Source organism: Heloderma suspectum, chromosome 2, assembly GCF_057233095.1.
Source record: "Heloderma suspectum isolate Gila_16-S chromosome 2, 16-S_ref, whole genome shotgun sequence".
In the NCBI taxonomy this organism is placed as follows: Eukaryota; Metazoa; Chordata; class Lepidosauria; order Squamata; family Helodermatidae; genus Heloderma; species Heloderma suspectum.
In genome coordinates this window covers 336180002-336193206 of record NC_139459.1, presented here as the reverse complement: position 1 = coordinate 336193206, position 13205 = coordinate 336180002, and the positions used below count along the sequence as shown (strand labels likewise).

At 43.6% G+C, this 13205-nt stretch overlaps 1 protein-coding gene across 9 annotated transcripts in view; it reads left to right on the top strand.

Moving 5' to 3' along the window:
• PXK (PX domain containing serine/threonine kinase like) overlaps positions 1–12162 on the top strand; it is a 77118-nt gene extending 64956 nt beyond the window's left edge. For all 9 annotated transcript variants that reach the window (XM_084840539.1, XM_084840538.1, XM_084840536.1 and 6 more), the window contains one exon: positions 11062–12162. In XM_084840539.1, the coding sequence (XP_084696665.1) occupies positions 11062–11261 (200 nt within the window). In that variant the 3' untranslated portion in view covers positions 11262–12162. The remainder of the gene's footprint in view (positions 1–11061) is intronic.
• The last annotated feature ends 1043 nt before the right edge of the window (positions 12163–13205 follow it).

The following is a 13205-nucleotide window of genomic DNA, read 5'->3' as shown; positions in this document are numbered from 1 at the left end:
AAAGTTTCATGAATCAGGAAGAGCAAATGGATGATAAACACCTCATCTGGAAGCACCCATAGACTGTGCGCGTGAATAAAACAGCCCTTGTAATGATTTGCAGTGAGCAGGCTCCAGTGACACAGTGCAGCTAACCCACGATGAGCCAAGGCACTGCAGGTGCCACTTTGCTCATCCAACGCTCGCTTGGGGGTTGTCATGGCGTGTGAACCTGGTGAGCATGGGTTATGCCAGGGTTAAACAACCCTGGCATAACCCTTTGTCTGTTCTAGGGTTATGCAAGGCTTGTTAAGCTTTGTATAACCCATGCTCACCGGGTTGCATGACATGACAGCCCCTCAAGTGCGGGTTGGATATGTAAAATGGTGGATTCACGTGCCACAGCTTCACCATAATCCACAATGGGCTATGGTGTTGTGTGAACTAGCCCACTGTCATTTTCGTTGGACCACCTTCCATCAAAGGAATTGAGGGTTGGGGAGGAAATCCTACAAGGATGACACCTTACACAATCAACATTCAAAATGAAATGACTGGTTCTGTTTCAGTGGATAGATTAGTCCTTTAAACTCTGCTTTTCTTAATGTATATAGTTGGTGGCCGATATAGATGATGGTGAGTTCCTATGGCTCCGGGTCTTCAGTACATCTAGTTTTGTTTTGTATGTTTGTCCACATGTGGGCGGCAGGGGTTGGGCTGTGAGCTTACCTTTCGACTGTGCAAAAATCCATTCATTTTTCTTATTTAGAAATATCAAATTAGCTTAGTGGAAGAATAGTCCTTTAGATTCTAAAATTTAGAATAAGACAAAATACATTTGAAGCAACCATGTGTCTCTTGCTTTGCTACCCTCGCCCCCAGCTAGAATTTCAGTTGATGACTTAAGCTGAAATGCTAGGCACACTGGGACTTCAGAGTAAGCCCTACTGAATTCAGTAGGACTTACTTCTGAGTAGACATGTATAGGGTTGCACTGTACATTTCTCTCTACAGAAGCATTCTACATCGGGGATGAGTAGACAGTAGGTCATGACGTACTGGTGGACCACTAGCCTTTTTCACTAAGCTGATAAGCTGAGCACTTGCTGATTGCTGGGATTCTTACAAAGAATGCTAGACTAGGTGAGCCTTATCTTGATCCAGCAAGACAGTTAGGGCACAGTTCGATCCGGATAGTCTCCAGCTTCTGAATCGGAGGCTGCTGACTATCCTATGCAGGGCATCTGGAGCACAGAGGGGATCTTCTCCTCTGGGCTCCGGCCACCCTGCACTTTGCCTAGTCAAGCGTTTTTGCTCATCTAGGCGCAGCTTGGGGAGGGAAGGGCCTGGAGACCCAATAGGAAGCTGCATAACATGGCTTCCGTGGTCTCCTCCCCTCCCTGCCTCCTGGACGGCCCCCTGTTCCCCATCTCCATGCTCCGTTTCTGAGCACAGAGATGTAGGCAGCGCAGAGAGAACCTGCTGGCAGGGAGGGGGCAGGGAGCGCTGTATCGACAAGTTCCCAGAAACCAAACAATCCCGTGGCCCTCTAGACAGTGTCTAGTGGCCACAGGATTGCTCCCTTAACATTCTTAAGCAAGAGTTCATTCTCAAGATCACCAGACGCTGATTAGCAATGGCTGCATATGTACTCTTGCTTTATAAACTTGAAATCTATTGGTAGGTGTGGAAATTCTAATATAGAATAAATACAATTAAACCATGCAAGATCCTAGTTGGGCTGTGCTCTCCCTGTCCATTGTTGCAAAGCTTTGGGCTATTCCCCGTGTCTTGCTTTTCCTCTCCTCCCAAAGCAAGCAGATAATTGGTTCAAGTGGCTTTGAACAAAAGCACCAAGTAGAAAGAGACTCTGGAGGACACATGGGGAAACTGTCCCTTGGCTACCACATGGCAGCTATAATGGCTTGGTTGCAGTTGAGGCAGGATTTCCGTCCCCCATCAATTTGATTGCTCAAAAGTTGCACCTCAAAGAAGTATGACGTAAACCACATCAACAAAATCTCCTACTGCTTTACAGAGGCAGTTTTTTCCCTAAACTGTAATCTTTTCCCCAAACTTGTTCTATTTTTTCCCCAAACTGTAATCTTCCCTGGGTCTTAGTAATGGGAAGGGCTAGAAGTACAATTAACATATTGTAATTCTCAGATATTCCCATTATAGATACATTCTGATTTTGCTTGAGACAACACATGTGTGGAAGCAGCTTTCTGTGTCTATCACTAGCGGGATAAGAAGTCATGCATGCATGTGGATGCTGCGTATATGATTGTCCAGCCCAATCCACAAGCCATGTGTAGCTCCGAGCAAATATTCCCTGTAGGCTTTGGGATGAGGAACAGGGAGCAGCGTGTAGGCCCCGGACTGGAACTACTGGGAGGACCTGACTTAGGGTATCATCATTAGCAGTGTAAAAGCCCAAACATTCAAGCTCTAGTCAGCCTTTGTCTTCCTAATTAATAAACAGGCCCCATTAATATATCAGGGTGTTCTGTGAGAATAAAATGTGGACCTGGAGCCTTCTGTATAGTGTTTGGGATTAGCTGGGAATACTTTTTTTCCTTTTACCAGCTATAAATATTTCAGACTGATTCTCCAGATGGTCTGCTCTCTTTACCTAGGATGTATGAGAGTCCCTTATTCTCCATTCAGGGCAGATTCATTACAGCGGTGTGGTGTTCCTTCCCAAGGATGAATCGGACAAAACAGGCCTCAGTTCTGTTAATAAACGAGTTTACAAGGAGCGCTTCTTAAGCACCATATGTAGTCTTCTCCCTCTAACCCAACCGGGACCACACCACTTCAGACTGCAGGTGTGGTGTGGCATTCAAACATTCCATTTCCCCACCTGTGTTATGAATTGGTACAGTCCTGAGGAGAGAGACAGTCGTACAGCCATAATAGGATAATTACTCGGGGGTGGGGGTTCAGCTAATTGATTGTGTCTTGCAGTATTTTCTTAATCATTTAAATAACCTTTTCCAAATAAACACTATTCTAACAGATAACACCAGTTGGGTTTGCTTTTCCTTACAGATCAATCCTATATATGTCTACTCAGATGTAAGTCCCACTGTGTTCAGTTAAGCTTACTCCCTAGTAATGTTGAGGACTGAAGCCTCAAAGAGACTCTCCTGTCAGGAAAAGTGATGGCTAAGGAGTACGTCGCTGAAGGTAGTGAAATAATAATGCACTAGACTAGAGGAAGCGTCCGTGCGTTTGGCATGCTCATTGGCAAGCTGACCACTCTGTCCCAGTATTCACAGAATTGACCTGTGTTGAGGTAGAAGCACAGTGCTCATAGCTTGAGGGGCAGTGGACCACTCCAGGTCTGTGTTTTTCTAGAATCATAGAATCATAGAATAGTAGGGTTGGAAGGGGCCTACAAGGCCATCGAGTCCAACCCCCTGCTCAATGCAGGAATCCAAGTCAGAGCATCCCTGACAAATGGCTGTCCAGCCTCGTCTTGAAGGCCTCCAGTGTGGGAGAGCCCACCACCTCCCCAGGTAATTGGTTCCATTGCCGTATTGCTCTGACACTCAGGAAGTTTTTCCTGATGTTCAGTCGGAATCTGGCTTCCTGTAACTTGAGCCCATTATTCCGTGTCCTGCACTCTGGGATGATCAAGAAGAGATCCTGGCCTTCTTCTCTGTGACAACCTTTCAAGTACTTGAAGAGCGCTATCATATCTCCCCTCAGTCTTCTCTTCTCAAGGCTAAACATGCCCAGTTCTTTCAGTCTCTCTTCATAGGGCTTTGTTTCCAGTCCCCTGATCATCTTTGTTGCCCTCCTTTGAACCCTCTCCAGCTTGTCTGCATCCTTCTTAAAGTGTGGTGCCCAGAACTGGACACAGTACTCCAGATGAGGCCTAACCAGTGCTGAGTAGAGGGGAACTAGTACTTCCCGGGATTTGGAAGCGATGCTTCTATGAATGCAGCCCAAAATAGCATTTGCCTTTTTTGCAGCCACATCACATTGTTGGCTCATATTCAGCTTGTGATCGACGACAATTCCAAGATCCTTCTCGCTCGTAGTGTGGTTGAGCCACGTATCCCCCATCTTGTAACTGTGCATTTGGTTTCTTTTTCCTAGGTGCAGAACTTGGCATTTGTCCCTATTAAATGCCATTCTGTTGTTTTCTGCCCAGCACTCCAGTCTATCCAGATCACTTTGAATTTTGTTTCTGTCTTCCAAAGTATTAGCTATCCCTCCCAATTTTGTGTCATCTGCAAATTTGATCAGCATTCCCTGCACCTCCTCCTCCAAGTCATTAATAAAAATATTGAAGAGCACTGGGCCCAGGACTGAGCCCTGCGGTACCCCACTCGTTACCTCTCCCCAGCTTGAGAAGGTCCCATTGATAAGCACTCTTTGAGTCCGATTCTGTAGCCAACTGTGGATCCACATGATCGTTGTTTCATCTAGCCCACTTTGAGCTAGTTTGCTCATCAGGATATCATGGGGCACTTTGTCGAAAGCTTTGCTGAAGTCGAGGTATATGATGTCTACAGCATTCCCACGGTCTACAAGGGAGGTGACTTGATCAAAAGAGGTATGTATGGAAGAGGTATCTTCCATACAAAATGAATGGATTTTGAAAATGCATTAAAAGCTTGCTCTGCCTTAGACGACAGTGACTGAACTGTGGATTTAAATGGCACCTTATTAAAAGCTCCTACTACCCTCAATGACTGGAATTTGTGAGTCCATAGTTTGTTGGTAGACTCCATGCTTCACATGAAGGAGGCCCAGGTTCAATCCTCAGCACCTCCCATGATAGCAAGATGGAGAGAGACCTTTGTCTGAGACTTTGGAAAGTTGCTAGAGTGGATTCGTGCATTCACTGCAATCCTTTAAATGGGATGGTTTTGTATGTGATGAAGATTGTATTGTAGCCTTCACCAGCCTGGTGCCTTCCAGGCATGTTGGACTACAACTCCCATCATCCCTGGCCATGTTGGTTGGGGTGATGAGGGTTGTAGTGCAACACATTTGGAGGGCACCAGGTTGGGCAGGGCAAGGCTGTTGTACTGTATGTGCCACAGTCTGGATGTTTGTATCTACAGATAATTCATTTTGGGCCATAGAACTACATACCTGCTGGCCAGTTTGTCTAACCATTGTGTTTATAACTGTGTTCAATTACTGATGTCTGTATCTCTCTCCTCCTTACTGTTGTTGAATACTCCTCTTTTAACATCAGAATAATGATTGTTGTGCTCTTTTTTCCTGTCTCTCTCTCTCTCCGTTTCCTTTCTGCTGTCTTCAATAGAGCATGCGCCATTTTGAACGTGAATTCTCGGTAAAGTAATCTGATGTTGATGTCTCTCTCTTTAAAGATGTTTAGAGTATAGAGAGGGGAAACATCACAAGCCCTTTACTCACAAATTATTTTGGTGAAATATGCTTCTTTTAAAACACTTTTTGCTGTTGCCATCCCCTCCCCCGCCCCCTTTCTGAATGAGCCGAAGTTGTACCTGCTATGACTAAAGATACTAAATCCATTCTTGAAAGAGTTGTTTTTGGAGACAGTATTTTAATCAACCCCTTTTTGGCTTTGTCTAACTCCTTGATAAAATAGTAGGGCTGTCAGCCGATTGCTATCTGACTAATCATGCTTTTAACTCGTTAATTTTTAAAAATATATTCATATTCTCTGAACCACAGTATAGATTTTTGAGAATATTGAACAAAGACCATTTTTAATATGTAACAGTACTGCTCACTATTAGCAGTTTAGAAAATAATATTTTCTTTTCCAGCCATTAGGAATATAGAATAGATCATCAAAGAATTGCAGGGGAAGGAGGCCTCCAAATAAGGTTTTTCGTGATTCCAAATTGAAACAAATAAAATCTAAAGTCACAAAATGACAAAGACAAGGGGGAATGGGTAGTAGAGACAGCCAAGATATTTTGGTGAGTGCTTGAAGCATAAAAGCCAAATGGTACCCCCCATGGTGGTAAAAATGTAAGTAACAAAATTAACAAAATTTTAGAGCTAGTGCAATATAGTAGATAGTGCCAGACTTTGGCCAAGGAAACTCAGGCTCAGATCCCCATCCAGCCATGCAGTTCATGTGGTGACCTTGGTCACTATCTCCCTGGAGTGGACAGAAAGTAGATCTCCAGATGTTTTGGACTGCAACTCCCAGCATCCCTGACCATTGGCCATCCTGGCAGGAGCTTCTGGGAGTTGAAGTCCAAAACATCTGGAGATCTACCTTCTGCCCACCCCTGTCTTAGCCTGTCCTACCTTCCAGGGGTGTTGTGGTAATAAATTGAGGGTGTTTGTCACTCTACCTCAGGGGTGGGGAGCCTGTGGCCTTTCAGATTGGACTCCAACTGCCATCAGCTTCAGCCAGCATGGCCAAAGGTCAGGAATGATGGGAGTGATAGTCCATCATAATCTGGAGGGCCACACATTCCCCATCCCCGCTCTAACCTCTTTGGAGAACAGTTGGGAGATAAAAACACAATTTGTTGCTCTTTAATAGTATCCCAAAAGCTCACCTGAGGGTGGGCCACTCACTTCCCCATAGCCAGCAAATTCACCCTGATGGGATGAGGGCTGGCACGTTTGGGCTGCCTTTCACTGCTGGGGTTATTCCTTGATGGCTTGACGTAAGCGTGCATTGCACACATTTCAAGTTTTGGGGAGAAGTGGGCAGGGAGGGGCTATTTCAACCATAATTTTCATGGCAAGGGTGCCTCTCCTGCCTACCTGACTACCCCCACCCCCACATTTACCAACACCTGCATGTAATTGCAGGGAGTGTCAAAGAGATACATAGATGCTGTATTACTGTAATGCTCTAGAGTTAAAAGGGCTTAGGGTGCAGTCCTATGCATGTTCAGATAGAAACAATGCCTACAACTCACAGCATTCTCCAGTTAGTTGTACTTAAGATCCAGATGGGAAAGGACACATCAGTACTGGTTTCCTCTGGATACTTTTAGCTTCAGTTGCCTGCAATTCACACTGCTAGATAAGGAGGCAAGTTGTTTTTCTAGGAAGCAAAATATCGGCTAATTTTTTGATAGAAACTAGTAGAGGAAAAAAAATCTTTGGGTTCTTTTCTCATCTTATTGGAAGAGGAGTGTGACTGTTGGGTAGAATGCCCTTCTGTTTTAGCCCTATCAATTAATCACAATGAACATTTAATATGCAATTTAAAGCTTTAGTTGATCTTGATCAGTGGTAGGCAATGTGGTGCCCGTGGGCACCAGTGTGGTTCCAGACACCCTACTCCGCCCAATTGTCGTTTAAAAAAACAGTTTATATTTTCTTACTGGCAGCTGGGATTGCTTCCAAGTGAAGTGGGAGCCTCTAGCTGCTGCCATCTTATTGGTCAGGTTATTTGTCCTTTTTGACTAGCCATGTCCCCCCGCCCCCGGTGGCAGCCATTTTATTATGATTGTGCCCAGGACAGTTTCACAAATTTCCAAATGCTCCCACAGGCCCCAAAGATTGCCTACTTCTGATCTAGATTGAATTGACTGAAGCTTGCAGTTTTACTAATTAGTGTTGTTGACTTTTAAAAATTCTTCTGTGATTGGGCAAACGGTTAGTTTTGGGGCATTCATTTGAAGAGAAGTGTGTTTTCCCTTCTTTGCAGACCAAAATTATTTTTCAGGTGAAATGGTGCTTAATACAAAGAAAGACAAGTAGCAACATCTTCACATTTAACAGCTTGAGCAATTAGTCTATTCACATGAGCAGGAAAATTTATGCAATTCCAACAGTTAACTTCAAGCAGGGATTTCAGTGAGCATGAATGGTTTATTGTTGGTATTGTATGAGTGTTGTAGTTCCTGGGGAGGAGCATTTCTCTGAGTGGCCAGGGTTTTTCCACCTTTTTAAAGGGAGAGATGGATATGTGTGTTCCTGTGCAAAAGAGGGGGAGAGCACAGCCTCTGAAGGACTAAACATAAAACCAGCTAGGGGTAATACCCAATGATACTACCGCTAATGTAAATTATTACTACTCTAGCATAAACTGCAAAACCCATTGTGCCAGCAAATGCTATTGGTGTTGTGCTAGAGGTCATTTGCGCAATTTATTTTCGTTAGTGGTAAGTGTCACAATGGATACTGCCCAAGAAGTTCACGAAATGGCATGACCTTGTTTCTGAGAAGAGAAGGTCTTGTTAGAATTTGGCACTTCTGTTTCTGAATGGACTTCATGAGTCCTCCTTTTGTCTTACTAGTAATGTGGAAGACCATTTAACCTTTAAATATGTTTATTAGAAACAAAGTCACAAAATTGTGTGTGTAGTGGGGAGGGAGAAATGGTATTCACTGTTTGTGATATGATGGGTGCTTTTGACACTGGTGCAACAACACTCCACACAAAGAATTCACTAGTGAAATGGACACATTAGCTAGGAGTAAACTCGGCAACAGAAAGCTGCAGTTTTTCTTTTAACAGGCACACTAGCTGGAGGAATGTTTCTGTTAACAGGCACAACTAACTGGAGGAATGTTTGGATTCCCCCCCCCAAACTTTTATTTGTTATCTGAAAAGGGCATTCAAGACCAGTCTCCAGCTGGAAAAAGTTGGAATAACAAAAGTGTGCTCAGTAAAGCAACCCCCCAAATGTAAGAAACTAAGGGCTATATCTAGTTACTGAGGGAGATGATAATGTATAGTTCTATTTGTAGAAAGCTTCCTTTCATTACATTGTTGGTATTTTGATCTCTGTGATCACTTTAGTTCCTACTAATATATCTTGGCACTGAACTTCAGCCCTTTTTTCTTTAGAGCTTTTGTCCCTAGCATCTTACAGCTAGTCTTGTATCCGCACTTGATTTTTAAGTTGTTGTTAGACTTTTATCTCTATATTTAGCTTCTCTACCTTACTTCCTATTTCGCATGATTGGTTGGTTGGTTGAATTTCACTTGTCTTTGCAACCCGCCTTTTCTGGATATCTCAGGGATGGTTGAAATACAAATGTGCTTGTTTGGGATGTGTTTTTTGATAAGTAGCTTAATACGCAGTGCTGCTTGAACATGTTTGGCTGCTGGCATGCTACTGTTTCTCTTCGTGTTCTGTTCTGACCATCCATTGTTCATCCTTTTCTCTGCCAGTCAGTGCATTTTTTTTCCTTCAGCTTTGTTTTTCCATATCACATTGGCTATGAACAAAAACATGACATTCAGGAAGATTCTTGTAGGAATAAACATTTTGAAGGCATCTTTCTAGAAAAGTTAATTGAATCCAGACCCCTTGCTCCCATCAGCATGTTCATGCCAAGTTAAGATGGTGTTCAAATTTGCTTTATCTAGTTAAGCTGGTCTGACCTGAGATTGAAAGTGTCAGGCAGGGTTCTGTGTTTTGAAAAGTGGTGCGAGGAGGAAAGAGTTACTGCAGCTGGGATGATGAGGATCTTGGTACAGTGCTGCTTCTCATGCTTGTATCAATGCCTGCAGCTCTGCCAAGCCTTTGGGCAGGATTTGGTCTCGGTGTTTTGGGACTGTTGTAGTGCAAGCGTACAGTGTGAAATGTGCAAGCGGCTCTATGTCGGTAAATTGATCTTGTGCAAGGACCGGCAGAATACACTGTGTGGTGACTTGCCTAGGGACTAACCATTCTGGAGGAAGAGCTGCTTTGTGGGGAAGGACCTTGGCTGGCAGGATGCTCTGTCTACCTGTGGTCTACTCGGACTACCATTATTTTCTCATGTTCGTCAAAATCAAGCTGGGTGATCCTTATCTTTGATGAATGACTTCGGACATGAGAAAATAAAGGCAATCCAACTAATGTCTAATTCATACAGTAAGTTGGTCTATCTATCATAGAAACACCAAGCTTATGTTGTACTTGAAATAAATGAGTTTTCCACAAATAGTGTCTTCCCCAAGTGGTGGGGTCCCACTCCTTAATTTCAGCTCTGTAGGGTGCCTATAGCTATTAGAAGTCAACCTCCTCTTGGAATCTTTTGCTACTCAGACCTATATGGATGTGCTCCATAGTCTCAAGCAAATAGGAAGGTTCACAGACTTGGGAATGCTGCTCAGGGGACACCAATGTGAATGAGTCCTTCGAAAAAGCAAAGGTACTTGTGAGAACACAACAGTGAAGGGCTGGGACAGTTTGTCACTACTGCTGATTCCCTTTCAAAGATAAGTGTTGTTTTTTATCCTCCTTACCAAAGAGTGCCACTGTGCATCTGTTTATGCATGCTGCTAGAAAAAACAAATCAGAAGGCAATAATCACAGGAAGTAAAAAGGGGAGGAGATCTCCAGGTGCACAGGGAAAGGTTTATTACAGCCAGTGCATTCTAAAATAAATCCATCTTCAGAAGCACTCTTGAAGCTTGTTTCAGTGTAGATTAAAACTGAAAATGGAGCACATGGTTCAGATATTAGCCTTCTTAGTACCAGATGCTGTCACAGTGGCCACCAATATATGGCTTAAACCCCATTTTACAATGAGAGAAATGTAGCTGTGAAATTCTCTTGGCCCTGTTACAGCACTGTGTCAAATTATAGACATTGATTGTGAAGTTATGATAGGCACTCAGTGTATGTGTGTTAGGGGTAATTTGGGGAGGTAGGATCTAATTAATGTAGACCTGCTTCACCCATGGGTTTTCTGCATGCGTGTAGGGCAAAGTGTAGAACATCATCTTTGTGACTTTTGCGGATTGTGAACCAGCTAGCATCTAATTCATATATGGTGCATATACGTTTCCCTGCACCTGTGTAGGAAAGCCTGCTGTAAAGTGCCCCTTAGATAAAGCTGTACATGAAAAGTGGGCACCAGCTTTCATCAGTCTGTATTTATAGTTTACTTGATTACCAGAGAGCACTTTGTGATCTGTGTTACACAGGTTCAGGTGCTCTTAATGCGACTACACTGGCTGTTTTCTTCGGTACACTCATCCTTCTTCAGTATGCCTGTGCTCTGATTTTTTAAAAATCATAACCAATCTTTTTGGCTTTATGTTGCATGACTTTCACAGTGTTAATGAAATCATATTTTCTGTGGACATTTTGCCTTGTAGCATTATTGGTAAACGGAGTTCAGCTCTTAACTACATATGTTCCTTCTTATCAGGTGCCTCAACAATTCCTTCACCACCTCCGCCACCAGCAGCTCCCCCCCCTCCTCCTAATTTGGATGTGCCAATGCAGCCTGACCCACGGCCTGTTAACAGCACAAGCCGGGGCGCCTTACTCAGTTCCATTCAGAATTTCCAGAAAGGAGCTTTGAAGAAAGCAGAAACCTGTGACTACAGCGCTCCCCAAATCAGCTGAAACTGTTTACAGCAACCCAGCTTGGATATACTTTCTGCTTGTGTTCCAGGAACAAATCTTGTAACAATTTGATTTAGCCACTGTCTGGTGGTGGTTTGTTTTACAGCTGCCTGTTTAGAACCATTTCAAGCTTTTTTTCTTTTTCTTTCATAGAGCAATCTCTTAATCGATTAGTAGTACTGTGTTGGGTTGCTTTGCCATTTTGGAGGGTGATAAGTGTCAATTCCAGTTTAAAGGAATTCTTGCTCTTTTACAGAATCTTGTTTTCGATAGGTAGTATTTCTTCTAATAGAATAAAAAGAAAAATAGCTCAACACTGACAGTTCATTTCCTGAAACCTGCTTCCAAGGGCTTCTGAACATCCAAACCCTGGCACATTGATGTTTGATACATTAAGTGATTTTTAGCATAGCTAACTTAATCTGAAAGTTATAACACTGGTGAAAGACTTACGTCTTGTTCTTTCTCTTCCTGAAAAGGACTGAGTTGGTCAATGGATTATTCTGTTGAAACACCTGTTCTTAACCTGGCACAGCCTACTTTTAAGAAGAGAGTACGATTCAAGAAATGAGGCTTTGGATTAACTTGGCATTGAGCTGTTTTACACTTACACAGGAGTTGTAGGGCGTTTCCATCAAACCAAATTTATCATCAATGTGAGATGTTTTCTTGAACTGGGAGTTAACAAAAAAGCTACATAATTTAATGTTTTTGTGACAAATGTCCTTTTTCTGATTTGTTCAAACCCTTAAACTGCACTTTAAGGATTATTAGTAATCCATTTTTAAAGTCAAGTATATATCAGTGTTTATTACTATGCAGAGAATATCATTGTGTATAAGAGTTCATGTAACCTGTGATATACTCAGTCATATTTTTATTAAAATAAATGTCAATAGAATTTCATTGGTGCTAAAAGGGAATACAGCAGACTAATGCTTCAATAGTACCATTCTATGGTACTATAGGTGGAAATTACGAATGCCTTGAAGCTCTGAAATTCCACTTGGGGAGGAGATCCACTGCAGTTACATCAACTGTATCCCAACCATCTTTAGCTCAGAAGCTGGGAAGGGAAAACAGAAAAAGCTTGGTGGGAGGAAGTGATCTTCATTGTTTCCCTGGTGTAGATGACATGAAGCAGGGTTAGGCTTAAGTAGGCTCCACTCCAGTTCCTGTGGAGCCTTCTGCCTCATCAGCCAAACTGCTGAGCCAGTGGTTCAGTTCACACATAACGAGAAGCCACTGTGGGTGAATTTCCCTCTGGGGCTTCTCTTTGTGGCAGTGGCTGCAATTTTGAATATTTAGGGCATGGGGGAGCACATCATAGCCATTTTTTGCTTGCAGACCCAGCAACGGTGTGTTGTGTACAAGCCAGCCCCACCACATTCGCATGTAACGAGAATCATAGGGTTGGAAGGGGCCTACAAGACCATCAAGTCCAACCTCCTGCTCAATGCAGGAAGCCTGATTCCCAGGTGGTCTCCCATCCAAGTACTAACCAGGGCTGACCCTGCTTAGCTTCCGAGATCAGAAGCGGTGGCAGGGGCCACCGCTAGATCACCAACCTAGCGGCTGCAGCTATGGCTAATAAGCCACAGTGGGCTGTGGTGATCCAGGTCTAAGTGTTTTATATTGACACATTTTACAGCAGGTGTAGGGAACCTTTTTCAGCCTAAGGGCAAAATTGGTTCAGAGCACGCCCATTGGGGACTGTATACCAGCAATGGGTGGGGCCACCATGCTGTTGGCAAACAGCCCCACTGTGATTGCCCGAACACCATTCACAGAAAGACAGTCTCACACACATCACCCCTCCCATCCTGCAAGCAGGCTTTTTAAAAAGCCTCTTGCTGCCAATGGAGGAAGGGTTTGCCACGCTGGGGAAGCCCTGTCCTGCTCTGCCCTTCCCTCCTCAGCATCACTCCCTCATGCTGCAACTAG